Genomic DNA, 17,698 nt, shown 5'->3' on the forward strand with positions numbered 1-17,698 from the left:
TTAGCAATATAAGTGTAAGGTACATTGCATGCGCCATTTTTTAACACTTATAACGCTAAATATCGATATATTTTAAGTCAATGCGGCGCCATTTCTATTGCCCCTGTGCTGTGCGCCATTTTTATGTGTCCCGTACACATTTACAGTATAAAATTTACAGTATAAAAAAAAATGTAAAAATGCTGTTTGGATTTGAGAAACTGCATTTTTGATTAGTAGTGCTGGTCACCTGATGAACCCTATGCGTTCCATCCTGGGTGCTTTTGTGATATTCATGGGTAGGGGTAATTCAAATTCCGGGGAGAGGGAATGGAGGTTCCCATTGACATGTTGCTGTGGGGCTCTGTGATTAGCAGTTATGCCTCTGCTTTACATATTTTGCCAGAGATCGAATTCTGAAACTTAATCTGCTGATCATTTTCACCGCATTTGCTTTCACCTTGGATTACATGAAACCATATGCAGGTGTTTAAAAATGTGGCTGTACAAGAGTGCATGCTAGACACAGTATTACTCTGCGCTGCTAGTGGGCTTTGCAGTTGAACATATATATGCTTTGATTTGATTTTCAGAAGATGCTGCATCCCGAGTCACTGGTGATGAGGAAGGCTTTATAGCTGGCATACGTCAGTGTGATTCCCTGGAAGACCCCAGCAGAGAGAAGCTGTAATTTTTGCCTCCTCCCCCTGCACAGCCATCCCCCCGCCCAGAGACTGAGGAGGAGGATTACACGGGCAGCTCGTCTCACTCAGCCAGCAGGATCCCTCCTACCGTCCCCGAATCATTATTGTTGTTGCTGGAGATTACAGGAGCCTTGCATCTTCCCTGCCTCCTTCCTGCAGTGAGTATATACCGGCTGCCAGCATCATTGCTGTGTGCTATCCATCCTCAACCTGTTCCCCCCTCCTCCTCCTCATCTGCCATCCCCTCCAGAGGACCATTCCCTTCCATCACTGCCATGTCCCGGTGTCTCACTACCAGCGCTGGCTGCTGCCTTAAGCTTGCCACTGGCCTGTCTCTGATGTACACGGACTGTGGGCCTGCTATTGCTATTCCACTAGATTTATCTGTCATAGATATATATATATATATATATATATATATATATATATATATATATATATATATACTTTCCCTTCCAATAATTAGGTCTTTGTGACCTTTGACATAGTAACATTTTGTCCCATTTCGTTTTTTTGTTGTTAGTGGCCTGACAATATTACACTGGGGATTTATTACTGACAGGAGGCCTGAGCACAGTGTTTAAATACTGGGGGAGAGAAGCAAAGATGGACTGTATTTATTTTTGCCTGCTACAAGGTGGAAAGGCTAGGTTTAGAAAAGGCAGTGGGCATTGCGTTCCCTGTAACAGCAGGAACGCAACGGATCGGGAAAGTGGCGCCGCACGTTATCCACGTGTTGTCGCCTTCAATGAAGCAAACAGTCAATGAGAAAGTATGCTTCACTTACTGTACTATGAGCCCTTGATAAAGCAGGTGTGGACTTCCACTATACTTGTGGGGCTATCCTCGGGATGTTTCCCAGACTTCCTCCTTCCTGGCTGCTAACTACAAACATGGCATTCACTTCACTACGGACCCGGTGTAGTATCGCTGTATTCCGCACTCCATTGCTCTACCGTCTACTCTAGAACATTTGTATGCTGCTCCATTTAGATATGCACTTTAGTGGGTTAAGGTTGTAATGTATTTTATGCAGTTGTTTTTTGGTGATTTCCCTTTTGCGCAGAATGTTTTTTTTACTGTATGCACTAAGCACATTCTTGGATCTATAGGCTTCATTGTCTTCTTATTTTATATTTTATGCACGTTGAATCCAGGCTCTAAAATTAAAACAGTTCTGATTGAACAGTGGATATGATATACAGTATGTGTATATATGTATGTATATATATATGTATGTATATATATATATATATATATATATATATATATGTATATATATATATATATATATATATATATATATATATATATATATATTCTTGATAAGTATGGCCAACGAGGTTTATTATTTCTGTTTTTAAATGGTTTTACCACTTGCTTGCCAGCAGTCTTTGGCCTCTTTAAGAACCAGAGACTGCTGGTACCAAAAAACGGGCCTACCGATGTCTCGCTGCACGGATCCACCACTCTCACCCTTCACGCTGCTCACCTGTCGCTGCAGGCACTCGCTTTGTCGTCGCTATGGCGGCAGAGCTCTTTGAGCTGGTCAGGAGCCGAATTCATTGGCTCCTGACCCTGTGGTCGGCGGTAGCGCGGGTCTGTGTGGCGTGGCGATTGAAACCTACGCCCTGGCAGGAATAAGCAGCCATAAACAGGGTGTAGATTTAATTTACGGCGATCCGGAAGCGGTTACCATGTTACGATGCCGCATGCCAATATATTGCACCCGCCGTAAACGTTGCATACGTAGTTCATTACAGTTCGGCAAACCACATTAGAATGCGGCAATTATGCCACACTGCAAGGCACTCCTGTGAACCTAGCCTAAAAGTTTGTACTCCTCACCTAATTATATCAGAACATAGTCTGTTTATTGTTACCATACCGACAAGTTATATATACGAAATTCTAGCACCGCTTCAATTAGAAAGCCCTTTTTTGACCATAGTTAACATCACATAACTGTAGTCACAAACCATTTAATTACTAAACCACACTATTAGCCAGGCAAGGTTGGCAAATGTTGCCCTCCAAATAGCATGCAATGAAAAAAAATGACTTCAGTTTTGCTGGATCATTGATGTGTTTGAGTTTACTCCAACCTTAGCAGACCTACACCATAGTAATAGGGCCCAGGTGCAGCAGTGTACTGCCAGTTACTGATTCCCATGTCCCTCATTATTCCATGGCTCTACGTTTGCTTAGCTACGCGATTTATATAGTCCAATGCAGTGAATTAGTGTGAAAGAAGCCTTATAATACTGTATATACTTTGGGTTCCTTATTTCATATGTCTGTGAGTCTAGGTACCTCTCACAGACCAGCCAAGTCTCCAGTATTGTGCCATACACAAACTGCAATACAAACAAGATCCAAAGTGAGCATTACATAATTATGTTCAGCAATTAGCATAATACACATGGGGTCGGTTACTCATTAGGACTTATTTTTTTATAGATCTGCCATTGAGCTTTTTGACTTACAGCACGCCTGAACTGAGAGGGATATGGAGTCTGACATATTTGTTTCCTTTAAACAACGCAGATTGCCTGACTTTCCACCTGAGCCTCTGTCTCTAATACTTTTAGCCATAGATCCTAAAAAACCCTGTCAATCAAGTGTTGCTGAATGAAGTCTGACTGGGTTTGCTGCATGCTTGTTTCAGGTGTGGGATTCAGACACTATTGCAGCCAAAGAGATCAGCAGAACAACCAGGTAACTGGTATAGTTTAGAAGGAAATAAATATGGCAGCCTCCATATCCCTCTCAGCCCAGATGTACTTTAAATAGACCCCAGATTGTCTTTGTGTTGTTTTATCTTCTGAATAATATTTCTGAACAAGTGTCGGTCTCTCTATATACTAGTGCATGTCAGTGAGCAGTGAGCACCTGTAAAAGGATGTCTACAGTTGCTGGGGATGGTAGCAAACCCATGGGGGGGACTGCTGCTGGGCAACACTGAAGCAATACACAGACAGAAGCTAGCAGGGTCAGGCCTATTCCACTTATTATAGTGGAGAGTAAGCATGTGTGTTCATACTGTACATACATACATACATACTGACCAAATAGTTCTGCAAATATACAGACTATGCTCACAAAATACATTTTTTGATTCTGAAAGTGTAACACTTTTCACAGAACCCCCCCCCCACCCCCTTCAAGAAAAAAAAAATCTCAGCAATTTGGTTATGTGCATTGCAAGTATATTAACAAGCAAGTAAAGACACGCCATCATAGTCCGCAATGTTAAAAGCCGAGATTTGCGGCTATAAGCGGTATTTTGGGCACCCGGGGTGCTTGATAAAAAATTTGGGGGGGGGGGGTGGGGGGTGACAAGTATTAAGGTTAGACACCACCAGGGGTGGTGGGGGGTGTTACGGTCTTAGGGTTAGGCATCGGTAGAGGAAGGGTGCTGTGTGAGAGTAGGGTTAAATTGGGAATTGGGTCATAGTAAAATATCAGTAATTGAGGAGTAAGTAAAGGGGTACTCACAAACCAGGGTTACCACTTAGGCAACCACTGTGAAGACAGGTGGGGAGAACAAGCCTGTCCCCACTCAGGATTAACCTCCCTGGCGGTAAGCCCGTGCTGAGCACGGGCTATGCCGCCGGGAGGCACCGTTCAGGCCCCGCTGGGCCGATTTGCATAATTTTTTTTTTGCTACACGCAGCTAGCACTTTGCTAGCTGCGTGTAGCATCTGATCGCCGCCGCTACCCGCCGATCCGCCGCAATTCCTCTCGCCGCGGCCGCCCCCCCCCCCTAGACCCCGTGCGCTGCCTGGCCAATCAGTGCCAGGCAGCGCTATGGGGCAGATCGGAGTCCCCTCTGACGTCACGACGTCGATGACGTCGGTGACGTCATCCCGCCCGTCGCCATGGCGACGGGGGAAGCCCTCCAGGAGATCCCGTTCTTTGAACGGGATCTCCTGATCTCCGATCGCCGGAGGCGATCGGAGGGGCTGGGGGGGATGCCGCTGAGCAGCGGCTATCTGTCTCGCTACATGAAAAAAATAAAAAAAAAAGATTTGCTGCCCCCTGGCGGATTTTTTGCAAACCGCCAGGGGGGTTAAGAAGTCGCTCTCTGTGGTTTGGAAGAAATAGGAGTATTTCCGCCCTGCCACCCAGGGTGGAGCAGTGTAGCATCAAGGTTATCAGAGGCGCCAAAAGCATAAAATCAGATAAAACTTTTAATTCATGGAAGTGGTGGGGGTGGGCCCTTTTCCACTCCAAAGGACACAGTAAAGGTACGTGTTAGGTTATAACACAACAATTTTTATTGATACACTCCACAAAGTATTATGCAACGTGTTTCACGGGCGAGATATGCAGTGAGAAAGGGAGCATATAGCACACACGTGTCGAACTCCAGGCCTGGAGGGCCAGATCCATGCCAGTGTTTAGGATGGACTGAGAAACAGGAATGTGTTCTTCCCGATGGACCACACCCCACACCTTTCCTGATTCAGACCCATCAATTTATTTGAGCTGTATCAAAAATGTGTGAGGATCTCGGCCCTCGTAGGACCGGGTTTGGCATACCTGCTGTAGAGCATGCGACTACTTTGTTATTTTATTGGGGAGCTACTTAATCCTAGTTTCTGGGGGGTACATGGCTACCTAATTTTAAAATATGGTGGCCATCAGTCTCCTAAAGGTGGCACACAAATGAAAGACAAAAATCTTATTACTGATATTAGGGGTACATGAATTCTTAACTCTTTTACCTAGGGGCCCATGGTTACTTAATTCTGATAACTCTGGGGCATAAGACTACTAACAGATTTGTATCAAAGGGAACATGGCTACTCAATTCTACTTAGTAAATACCAAAATTGGGAGCAGGGGCGTAACAATAGACCCTGCAAGGGATGCAGCCGCAGAGGGGCCCATAAGCCACAGGGGGCCCAGTCCTGAAAGACTGACAACTAAGGGCAAGGAGAGAAAGAACTTTCTGCTCACTGCATAATTGTTCTAATGACTGCATCTACTCTGCCACTGATAATGAATCATACAAAGTTTTGCAGACAAAGATTTGTAAACAGTCCCTATGCAGCATTCAACAGGGTCTTGTGTACAGCGCTGTTCTACCCCTCCTTTGGCGGGAGGGGGCCCCATCCAAAGTTTTGCCGGGGGGCCCAGTGATTTTTAGTTACGCCCCTGATTGGGAGTATCACAATATTCTTAGTGGTGTCCTATCACACCTTCCATAATCTTCTTTGCAACCAAAGGATATTTGTATCATGGGCAGCACGGTGGCGTAGTGGTTAGCGCTCTCGCCTTGCAGCGCTGGGTCCCCTGTTCGAATCAAAGCCAGGTCAACATCTGCTAGGAGTTTGTATGTTCTCCCCGTGTCTGTGTGGGTTTCCTCCAGGAAATCTGGTTTCCTCCAACATCTCAAAAACATACAGATAAGTTAATTGGCTTCCCCCTAAAATGGGCCCTATACTATGATACATGCACTACATGATACATATATATATATATATATATATATATATAGACATATGACTGTGGTAGGGATTAGATTGTGAGCCCCTCTGAGGGACAGTTAGTGACAAAACAATAAATACTCTGTACAGCGCTGCGTAATAAGTCAGCGCTATATAAATACTTAAATAAATAAAATGTAGCAATTACGAAACCGATTTAAGAAAATTCAATCCAATCTCTTCATTTATATCTTAAAGTTTTCAATACAAAATTGGTAAAAGTTGATTTATGATCAGCTATCGGAGCCAAAATTTACAAAAATAAATAATCAAGGTCTTATAAAATGTGATGGGCTGCATAAAATTGTAGAGTATTATGCAACCTTGTTTCGAGTCAACGACTTATCATCAGGCCCACATAAACATTGATAATGTCTGACCAGGAAGTACTGTGTGTGTGTGTGTGTATATAAAATCCACAGTCGTCACCGCACCAATGGATTACAGTAGATGTGCAGGAATCGTCTTTGGAGTCACAAGACACAGCAATATAGATTCATCAGATTTGCACCATCTAAAAGTTCTTTTATTAAGTAATATTGGTTAAAACATAATAAAAATTGTGGGTATCTGTAGGTAGATGACGCACAGGCGTTTCGGGCTGCCTCAGTCCTTTTTCAAATCATGACAGACCCGTGGGTCTGTCATGATTTGAAAAAGGACTGAGGCAGCCCGAAACGCCTGTGCGTCATCTACCTACAGATACCCACAATTTTTATTATGTTTTAACCAATATTACTTAATAAAAGAACTTTTAGATGGTGCAAATCTGATGAATCTATATTGTGTGTGTGTATATACACATAAAAAAAAAAATATATATATATATATATATATATATATAATATGATATATATTATGATGAAGACAAGCGTGCGTGTGCTGCAATTCCACGTTATATAGTATATATATATATATATATACTGTATGCACACACACTTCCATGTGTAATATGTCCTGCTGTTGCTTGTGACTACCTGGATGGGTCTCGTTTTGGTGGGAATTGATCATTTGCTTGAATCTTCTGAATAATGGATGAGATTCTGAAGAGGCTTCCCTCAGCCACTTCAGGCAGTCCAATCCAGCGATGAGACCCCGGAAGCATGGCTGCCCTGTGCCTGTGCAGTAGCACGGCCCTGCTCAAGCTGGAAAAAGCTGAACCAAGTTGGGTCCGTGCTACTGAGCGGGCGCAAGCGGCTCACGCATCTGCAGTAACACAGAACTAGCCCAAATGAGTCTGTGATAGGGCGCATGTGCAAACTGTCAGTGAACTTTTTTTTCGATACAGATACACTTCAGGCCAATTTTGGAGAAGCCAATTAACTTCTCTCTGTTTTTGGAATGTGGGAGAACACATGAGTCCCTGGAGGAAACTCAAGCACTCAAGGGGAGGACATACAAGCTTAATGCAGAGAGTGTCTTGACCCAGATTCAGACTGGGAACCCAGGGCTTAAAGGGGCACTACAGCAAAAAACTAAAATTTTAAATATGTGCAAACATATACAAATAAGAAGTACATTTTTTCCAGAGTAAAATGAGCCATACATTACTTTTCTCCTATGTTGCTGTCACTTACAGTAGGTTGTAGAAATCTGACAGAAGTGACAGGTTTTGGACTAGTCCATCTCTTTATAGGGGATTCTCAGGGATATATTTATTTTCACAAGCACTTAGTGAATGGCAGTTGCTCTGTCCAACTGGCAATAAACTGTGTAGGGAGCAGGGAAGCTGGCCAGCATCATTGTTTAAATCCTTTTTAGGGAATATCTTTATAAAGAATAAAAGCCTTGCTGCAAATCCCCTATGAAGAGCTGGAGTAGTCCAAAACCTGTCAATTCTGTCAGATTTCTACTGCCTACTGTAAGTGACAGCATTATAGGAGAAAAGTAATTTATGGCTAATTTTACTCTTGAAGAACTGTACTTCTTATTTGTATATGTTTGCACATATTTTAAATTTTGCAATTTTTCGCTGAAGTGCCCCTTTACATGCAAAACTGCTGTCCCCAATACACCACTGTGCTGCCCATATGTTTTCATGTAGATCTTCTGTAACCTGACGAGCTGCTGCTATCGCAAAGGGGATTGCGATTTTCTTCAAAGCAGGTGAATCTTGACTTGTGTGCAGACTGAGGACTGTGTGCACCTGTCATATGCCAGTGTGCAGTATATGTATTACATCTGAGGATCAGTACAACTGAATAATGGCAGGAGAAAGGTGGCATGCATACTTGTAAAACGTTAATAATGTAATCAGGTAGAATAGGTATTTTGGGAATATTTAAACGAGGTGAAAGATCTCACCATAAATTTATATATTTCTCCCCTTGGAGAGAGCGCACAGAAGCCATTCTCAGCGGTCTCAAGAGGCTTTTCGAGTCACCAGAGAGAAGCCTCATTAGCGATCAACATCAATTAGTTGTGTATTATTTTGGATGCTGATAGAGGTAGCATTGCACCATTATTTATAATAAGCAGAGGTGCAATCATTACACTTCTACAGATCATGCTGACAGTAAATCTTCAGTCTTCACTTTGCTTTTTTAAGAAAAATGTATAATTTCCTATTAATTGGGTAAATGTACAATTTCCTAATACTTGGGTTTGGAATAATTCTTTTAATATTTTTGTGCCATGGGGTAGCCAAATTATTATTTAATGAAATAAAAGTATCAGTCAGGCTCCAGTTGTTGCCTAATCTCTCTGTTCCACGAGCAGAAGAAGGTGGTGAATTTACTGCCTGTTAGCTGTTCTCATTCCCTGGCTGGTCGCTTGCTAGGGCTCGACATGAGCGCTGGACAGGTGCCCCCACCCCCCCATGAAGTTGCACCTGAGTAGGGCAGTGACACGTGCGGTGTTACCAACCATTGCCATTCAGCTGCATGTAATTAAATCTGAATGGCGCTTGTGGCTGGCAGCCAAGCGGCTGTACTGCTCTACAAACAGGCAGCTAAGCCACCCGGGGAAAATAGGCCTTATTTTCATTATAGCTTAAAAAATATTTTTCAGTGACTTGAATGTAAAGGTGCCTATACATTACTGGATTTTCCTGCTTGATTGACCATTCGATTTGGTCATTTTATCGGATTTGGGCAGAATCAATTTAGGTCCATTCTGCTCGATCATTGGAAATAGGCCGATATCTGGTCAAATTGACTAACTTACTCAAATGGGCAGTATGGAAAATATCAATCAATTGTAAAGAAATCTGCTGCTGTTTTCATGATTTTAATCGACACAGAATCGAGTGTGGGCCACTTGTCGATTGACCTTCAATCAACCATACTGTTGTTGATCGCCCAATAAAGTTAAACGCTTAATCCCTTAACTGGAAATTGAGCAAAGTTTGGCACCTTTATGCAGCCACATATCAGAATATTGCTCACATGCTTTGGAGATCTTGCATTATCTTACCAGTAGTTGCTGTGGAATTATTCTATGTCCTCTACTTTCAGTGCCTCACAATGAAGCTTGGTTGGCGTTGGATATGTCTAGTCCCTCTTCTCATTGGTCTGGTGGTAGCAGAAGTCAGTGACAATGTAGATGAAGAAGATGATGAGCAGCTAGACGCTACAGAGGATGGCCAGAGTGAGGGGAACAGGGGATTCATGGAGGTATGTAAGCATCACCCACACACTTGTGTTTATCAGTATGTGGCACTGGCACTGAACAATATCACTCGGTGATAGAAGAAACACGTTAACCACACATGCAATGAAGAACAATGGAGGTTTTTATAGTGGTTGTGATGGGGCTGAAAAGCCCCCTACTGAATGAACACTGCAAAGTACAAATTTGTGTTTTTAAACCAGAGCAAAATAGCAAATTTTAGTACATATTCACTAAATGAAGCACAGCAATTTTACAGGTACTTGCAGCACTGCCAGCGTTCTGCTATGTAGTGAATATGCCCCATTGCCTCCTTTGGTGGAAGAAGCAGCACTTATAAGACTCAATGATCATAGGAATCATAAGAACAATGGTCAGAGCTAGGCGAATCCTTCCTTCATGCCCTTGTGAAATGTACAACCAGAAACTGCAGCCCTTTTATAGCTATAAATTGTAAAGGACAACTGAAGTGAGAAGGATATGGAGGCCATATTTATATCCTTCTAAACAATACCAATTGCCTGGCAGCCCTGCAGATCTGTTTGGCTGCAGCATTGTCTAAATAACACCAGAAACAATCATGCAGCTAATCTTGTTACGCCCCATCTACATGATACGATTCTATTTACGATCCGATTAAATCCGACATGTCCAATCGGGATTCGATTCAATTCGATTTGCCATTGCAAAACAATGGCAAATTGAATCGAATCCCGATCGGACATGTCGGATTTAATCGGATCGTAAATAGGATCGTAATCGAATCGTACAAAGAATCGTATCGTGTAGATGGGGCTTAAGATCTGACAATTATTTCAGAAACGCCTGATCTACTGCATGCTTGTTCAGGGGCTATGACTAAAAGTATTAGAGACAGATGATCAGCAGGACAGCCAGGCAACTCGTATTGCTTAAAAGGAAATAAATAAGGCTGCCTCCGTATACTTGTCACTACAGTTGTCCTTTAATTTAGGTTTGTTAGTCATCTACCAAGTCAGGAAACAGAAATATAGGCATGTAGGCATGTTTAAGTTACATTGGGCCTGATTCACTAAGCTACAGTAAGATTGCCATCTGCAGGCAGTGCATGCCAATATTATCGTTACTACCAATGGCAGCGTAGCATATGTTGCCTAACTAGCGTGATCCACGTTGCCTGAGTAACGCAAGCATTTGTTAGTGTAGTGCGCTGTACAATGTGTGTTACCCTAACACTCTTGTTAATTAGGAACAAGGGTTATGTTATTTAGGCAATATGAGTTACTCTGCCTGTGTATGGCAATCTTACAGTAGCTTTGTAAATCGAGGCCATTGTGCTGTGGATGGTGACCAAATTCTCTTTTTTTTTGCCATCAGCTGGATGTTTTTTTTAACATGGGCCATCTTATATGTATGTATGTATACATAGGTATTTTACAGTTTTTGTCATGGTACCCCTTTAAATTAAAACTGCTATCTGCATTTCCCCAGAGAGCTCTTTCTTATAGTTTAGTAACCTCCTCCTTCATTGTATGGCACGCAAGGGCCTCCACGAGCGACCGGTACAAGCTACAGAGAATCATTAATGCAGCGGAAAGGATCATTGGTACCTACTACCACACTCAATCTTCTTTACTCCAGACTGCGCTCAAGGGTCACCAGGATAGCAAAAGACCCCTCTCGCCCCGGCAACCACAACCTCAAACTTCTCCCTTCAGGGTGTTGCTACAGGTCCTTACCCACCAAGACCACCAGATATAGAAACTCCTTCTTTGCCCAAGCTGGGCAAATCCTTAACCTTATCCATGCCCCCCTTAATCTAGTGCCCCCACCCGCTATGGCAATTTTTCTCTACTGTTTACGCTTTCAATGTATTTTGTGCTACTACTATCTCCTTCTGTACTACAACTGTATGTCTTTATCTTGTACTACTGAGCTTCTCTGTGCCAGTAATAATTCCATGTACTACCGGTACTTGGCACAATAATATCTAAATCTGATAATATCTGTGCATTGCCACAGGAAGTCGTTATGGCAAACTCTATACCTGCATTTAAAGGGGGCTTAGATGCTTTCCTTGCGTTGAATGACATCCATGGCTACAATTACTAGGTAATGCCAATGATGTTAATCCAGGGATTTTATGATCAACAGGGATATGTGAGGGAGCAGGCTGGAGTTGTACTTTGTACTGGTTGAACTCGATGGACGTATGTCTTTTTTCAACCAAAGTAACTATGTAACTATGTAAAAATATACCTAGTAGCATACTTTGTACCTGTATTCAGTGTACGTATTATATGCCACAGCATCTGGCAAGCTCAAAGATGCTTTATATAATATCATCAAGCAACAGGCAAAAGTACAAAAAAGTATAAATGAAATAGAGTTATGATATGTCCTCATTGTGTGCTGAGGACTGGGAAGATGCTCAGCCTGTTTTTATGAGGTTATGTACTTGAATCAGTATAACAAGATTATTTAATGGAGTATTATACACCTCAAAGACTCCAGAAGCTCTCCCAGGCAGATGCCATAGATGTGAGATACCTGATGTGACTCTGCTGATAGTAAGATCTATATTTAATCCCTGTATCTCCATGGAACCTAAGTCATGCCATTAGGGCTTTACGGATAGCCTTCAGCTTGCATCAACACTCCAAACATCTCAGTCCCTAGAGACTTCTGTATTACTGTGCAAACACAGACAATACTTTGTGCGGGTTACATGCTGCACATCCCAGATAAACGCCAATGTTCACTCATGGGACTGTAGGCAAACACTGTTAAGTAATACACTCTAAGATGAATAGCTAAATAAATAAAGAATAAGACTCCAGGCTGGCATTTAAAGGCCGTGGCCATCTTTATTGATTAAAGTAATAATAATAAAAAGGTTGAGGTCCTTAAATAACTTTATTAAATTAACACTTAAAAAAACATATATAAATAAAACGTTAAATAATATGATCCACCACTACGGTTCAGACCACACAAACTGAATAAAGACTCCGTAGGACCCCAACTACATTCATCCACACTCGAAGGCGTGATGTCGATCAATAAAGACTTGCCACGACTTTGTGATCTGTAAGAAACAAGAAAAAACAAAGGGGAAGGGTGGGAGGGGAGCTCACCCAGACCGCTTCTGAACAAAAGGCAGAGATACTGCCGACGGACCCGTCTTATATACACCTAAAGTGCTTCTCATTGGCTGGTGCAACAATGTTTAACCTTAGCAACACCTGGCAGAACTTACCTGCCAGGAGCGCCGACCAATCACCTGCTTCCCTAAAGCAACGCCTTTCTGCAGCTGCTTCTCAGCCAATAAAAATCTTGGCTACCTCACAGAGGGAACTTTGAATGCAATACTATATGCCTCAGGTTTACCACAGACCCATGCAGCGCCAATTATTATTCATATTGGCCCTTTCCATGGGACTGTAGGCAAACACTGTTAAGTAATACACTCTAAGATGAATAGCTAAATAAATAAAGAATAAGACTCCAGGCTGGCATTTAAAGGCCGTGGCCATCTTTATTGATTAAAGTAATAATAATAAAAAGGTTGAGGTCCTTAAATAACTTTATTAAATTAACACTTAAAAAAACATATATAAATAAAACGTTAAATAATATGATCCACCACTACGGTTCAGACCACACAAACTGAATAAAGACTCCGTAGGACCCCACCCGCCAGGCAAACTAGCCTGGCACCCCACCAACAGCCTTCTCAATACAGCACTGGAGGTTCCAATTAAAAATGTCTAAGCCAACATCGCTTAGATGAACTAAATCCTGCCGATATAACCCTTGAGGGCCTCCTTCCAGATCCATGTGCCTGAAAGAAAATCCCCCAATATTTGGAAGGAATTTCTCCAATTTGTGGTTTAGGCGCCTTCTAATCTTCTCGCATGGGAGAAGACTAGAAGGTTGGTACCAAAGCCAACGAGGGATGATCTCTGAAAAAACGATTTTCGTATTTGGAAAGAGAGCAGAACACATCGAGAGATCGTCCCTAATATTAAAAAACAGTTCAAGTGACTTCATTTTTCCTATGTCATTCCCACCTAAATGAATGATTAGAACATCAGGGGCTGGCCAAACACTGATAAGATCATACATAACGTACTTGAATTGATGCCACGACATTCCTCTAACACCATGCCAAAAGACTGAAAAATTTACAGGATCCAAGTTCAGGTTTGTTGAGTAGCATCTTCTATAGGCTCTGTTATGGGCCCAAAAGACATAGGAATGGCCCACTATCCAGACTACCGTTCTTGCCCCTGAAACAGAAATAAATATTATGGGCGTATATATAGCTTAAAAGCTCCAGATTTCCATCTACCCATCTTTTTGATGACACTATCAGAAAGGCCTAGTCTAGCAGCCTCCGTGGCGGCACCAATACGGAATGAGTGTGATGTTAATTTGTAACCCTCTAAACCAGCTGCTGAAACACATAAATTAAGCACCGAAGTAAACTGAAATATCGACAAGGCTAATCCATTCTTGTGTCGAAGCAAAATACCGGGGGGATTACCCCGTACTTGCAGGAAATTACTCACATTGTTTACTGGGCACAACTTATGCCCCTCCCACGAGTTTAACTCAATCAGAGAACCCTTTCCTAACTGGTCAGTCTTAGAGGATTCAAGGAAAATTACTACTTTTCCTGCTGATAAGGTCACATTCCCATATTGCAAACCATTAGAAGAAGAAGTAGAACGCGGAATGAGTTCGGAAACACGAAGGGCGGCAAAAAACATTAAACAAAAAGCACAGCGAAAAAGAAGAGATTCAAAATCAGAAAAACAAACGGAAGAGGTAGCCTCCCATAATTTATCTAAAAATTCCAAAGAAATTGGCTGCCTAGAATCAGGCTTCTTGGAAAAACGCTTGTGACCTTTTAAAACCTGCTTAACAGAAAAATAAGAATTACAAGCGGGAAGGTTTTTCAACTTGAGAAAAAATGAAATACCCGCCAATGATTTAGCGATATGAGAATGTGACAGACCTTTTGACAAACCACACGAAATATACTGCAAAACCAAACCCTCTGAAACCTGGTATTCAGATGAGCCTAATAATTGAACGAAATTAACCCAGTCTCTCCATGCGGCTGAGTAAGCCCTCCAGGTCGCCATGGAGACAGATTGTTGAATCCTTGTGGCAATTAATTCCAAATTAGACTCCAAAGAAAAAGAGGCACTTCTTCCCCCACTGGATCTGCTAATGGAGCCAGAGACCGGAACCTTTCCATCTGAAATCGGGAAAGAGCATCCGCGATATCATTGTTTATTCCTGGGACGTGCTGTGCTTTCAGCCAAATATTAAATTTTAAAGTGTATAGTACTAACAATCTTAGTAACCTTACCACTGGTGGCGACTTGGAAGAAAGGCAATTAATTGAATACACCACCCCTTTATTATCTGACTGCACTATTATTCTTTTCCCTTGAAAATGGTGTCCCCAAATATACATTGCTGCTACGACTGGGAATAGCTCTAGCAGAACTATGTTTCCCGTCACCTCCTTCTGCAGCCATTCTGAAGGCCAAACCGCACAGAACCAACGCTTATTCCAGAACGCTCCGCAGCCTACACTGCCGGAAGCGTCCGTGAAAAAATTTAACTCCGTGTTTGTTACGAAATTTTCCTGCCAAATGGATCTCCCATTATACGAGTTAAGGAACTCTGCCCATACTAGCAAATCTTCTTTTAAATCTATTGTTAACCTAACATGAGAAAAGGGGGATTTTAAACCCTTGGTAGCTCCAGACAAGCGCCGAGAGAAAACTCGGCCCATTGGCATTATGCGAGTAGCAAAAGCCAAGCAACCTAGTAAGGATTGTAAATCTTTTAGCAGAACTTTCTTTTTTCTCAACAGGGTAAAAATTAAATTCTTAAGTTTAACTAATTTAGCTTCTGGCAGGCGAAACTCCATTTCGCCCGAATCAATGGTGATACCCAGAAATTCAATGCATGCACAAGGGGTTACTGTCTTTTCTTCTGCCAATGGGATGCCAAAATCCTTACAAATTACCGAAAAAGCCACCAGCAACTTATGACAAACATTGGAGGAAGCGGGGCCCATGAATAGGAAATCATCAAGGTAATGTATTAAATGACTATACCCAGAGATTAGTTGTACTACCCATTCTAAAAAACAGGAAAAACTCTCAAAGTATGAACAAGAGAGGGAACATCCCATCGGCAAGCATTTGTCGAAGTAATACTCATTTTCTATGCAAAAACCAAGCGAGTTGAAAGATGAGGGATGAATAGGTAAAAGACGGAAAGCGGATTTAATATCTGCTTTAGCTAGTAGGGCGTTCTGGCCTAGCGGGCGTAGCAACTCTATTGCTTTGTCAAATGAGGTGTAACATACTGACGACAATTCACTAGAAATTTCGTCATTAAGGGAACTGCCAAAGGGGTATGACAAATGGTGGATTAAACGGAAAGATCCTGGTTCTTTCTTAGGTACGACACCGAGTGGCGAAATACGGAAATTTTCGAAAGGAGGTGACGGGAAAGGGCCTGCTATCCTGCCCTCACACAATTCCTTCTGAATTTTTTCTTTTGCTATGCTCAAATGGGTTTCCATAGACCTAAGGTTCTTTACCCAAGCGCAGTTCTTTACTCCTGAGAAAGCTGGCAAAACAAAACCGCTGCTAAAACCATTAATTAGAAGCGCAGCTTTCTCCCTGTCGGGGTAAATTTTGAGCCACGGTAACATGCTTGCCAGATTCACCGGTGTGGGAGCCCTTGAGAAAAAGCTCCTTGGTTCCTGATTGAGCAACTGTGGCCGCCTTCTTGAAGCATCTGCTTATAGGATGTGCACCTGCACAAAAACCACATTCATGACGATATTTGCACGTTCCCGGCCATTTGCAGTGACTATCATTAAAAGCGTAGCATACGCCTTTTTTGTAATTACTGGTAGTAGAGGATGTGCTTTTGTGACTTGTTGTCTTTTGAGGCATCATTAAGCTGAGCCATAGCTCCACATCCTTTGAACCCCATTCTGTACCTGGGTAAATTGATATTTTTTGCCTAAAAGCCTCATCGTATGTGAACCAGCCGAAACCTCCATAAGCCTTATATGCTTCAAGAATCGTATCCACATAATGGAACATTGCGGGCACTTTTCAGGATAACGTTCGCCCATAACACATGCATAGATACAGAAGGCTTGTAGCCAATTGTTAAATGATCGCGGCACCGGACGCCGCCTATCATCCTCAGATTTTTCCTCCTTTTTATCAGTTTTTAAATACTCTTTAGCTATTGGTAGTAATGATAGTAAGTCTACATAATCCCCATTCCAAATTTTTTCTTTCACACTAGCTGATAAGTGAAATCCTAGAGGGGAAAGTTTACATGTCATTTGATCTTTGTAGATTGCCTCAGAAACACCTGGTTTCCTAATAGGAATAGCAGAGGACTGCTGAGAAGAATGAGCAATAAGAGGAGGAGGAGGGTTAGGAGGGAGAACAGCTGGAGCAGAAGAAGATAAAACAGGGTCAGCAGTAGAAACATTGCCTAACCAAACTCTGTCAGCATTAGAAACAGTGCTGGCCTGTAAAGCAGACAATAAGGCTGGAATTAAAACATTTATATCATTGCTGCAGGCATACTTACTACCTCTAGCAGCTTGTGATGGGAGAGGGGCCAACTGCCCCACAACTTCTATCCTTTGAGCGGAGGAGGCGCTGTGGATTCCCCCAGCATGGAGCTGCGCTGCACCGCCCGCTGCCGCCGACCCAATCAACCCAGGTTGCCCTGGTAGCTGGAGGTCAGCGGCGCTGGCATGCCTGTGCACGCTCCCACCGCTGGACGCTGCGGATGCCTGGTCGCAAGGAGGCGGGGCTGCCCCCTCTTCGGCGTCGTCATCGGAGGAGGAGTCGGAAGAAATGCCGG

At 42.6% G+C, this 17,698-nt stretch overlaps 1 protein-coding gene across 1 annotated transcript in view; it reads left to right on the plus strand.

The window, feature by feature from the left end:
- Positions 1 to 616: 616 nt before the first annotated feature.
- Positions 617 to 17,698, plus strand: part of CLGN (calmegin) — a 122,646-nt gene continuing 105,564 nt past the window's right edge. Inside the window, exons 1-2 of the mRNA XM_068279599.1 lie at positions 617 to 841; positions 9,634 to 9,792. Of these exons, the coding sequence (XP_068135700.1) occupies positions 9,643 to 9,792 (150 nt within the window). The 5' untranslated portion in view covers positions 617 to 841; positions 9,634 to 9,642. The remainder of the gene's footprint in view (positions 842 to 9,633; positions 9,793 to 17,698) is intronic.

Source organism: Hyperolius riggenbachi, chromosome 1 (genome assembly GCF_040937935.1).
Source record: "Hyperolius riggenbachi isolate aHypRig1 chromosome 1, aHypRig1.pri, whole genome shotgun sequence".
Taxonomy (NCBI): domain Eukaryota; kingdom Metazoa; phylum Chordata; class Amphibia; order Anura; family Hyperoliidae; genus Hyperolius; species Hyperolius riggenbachi.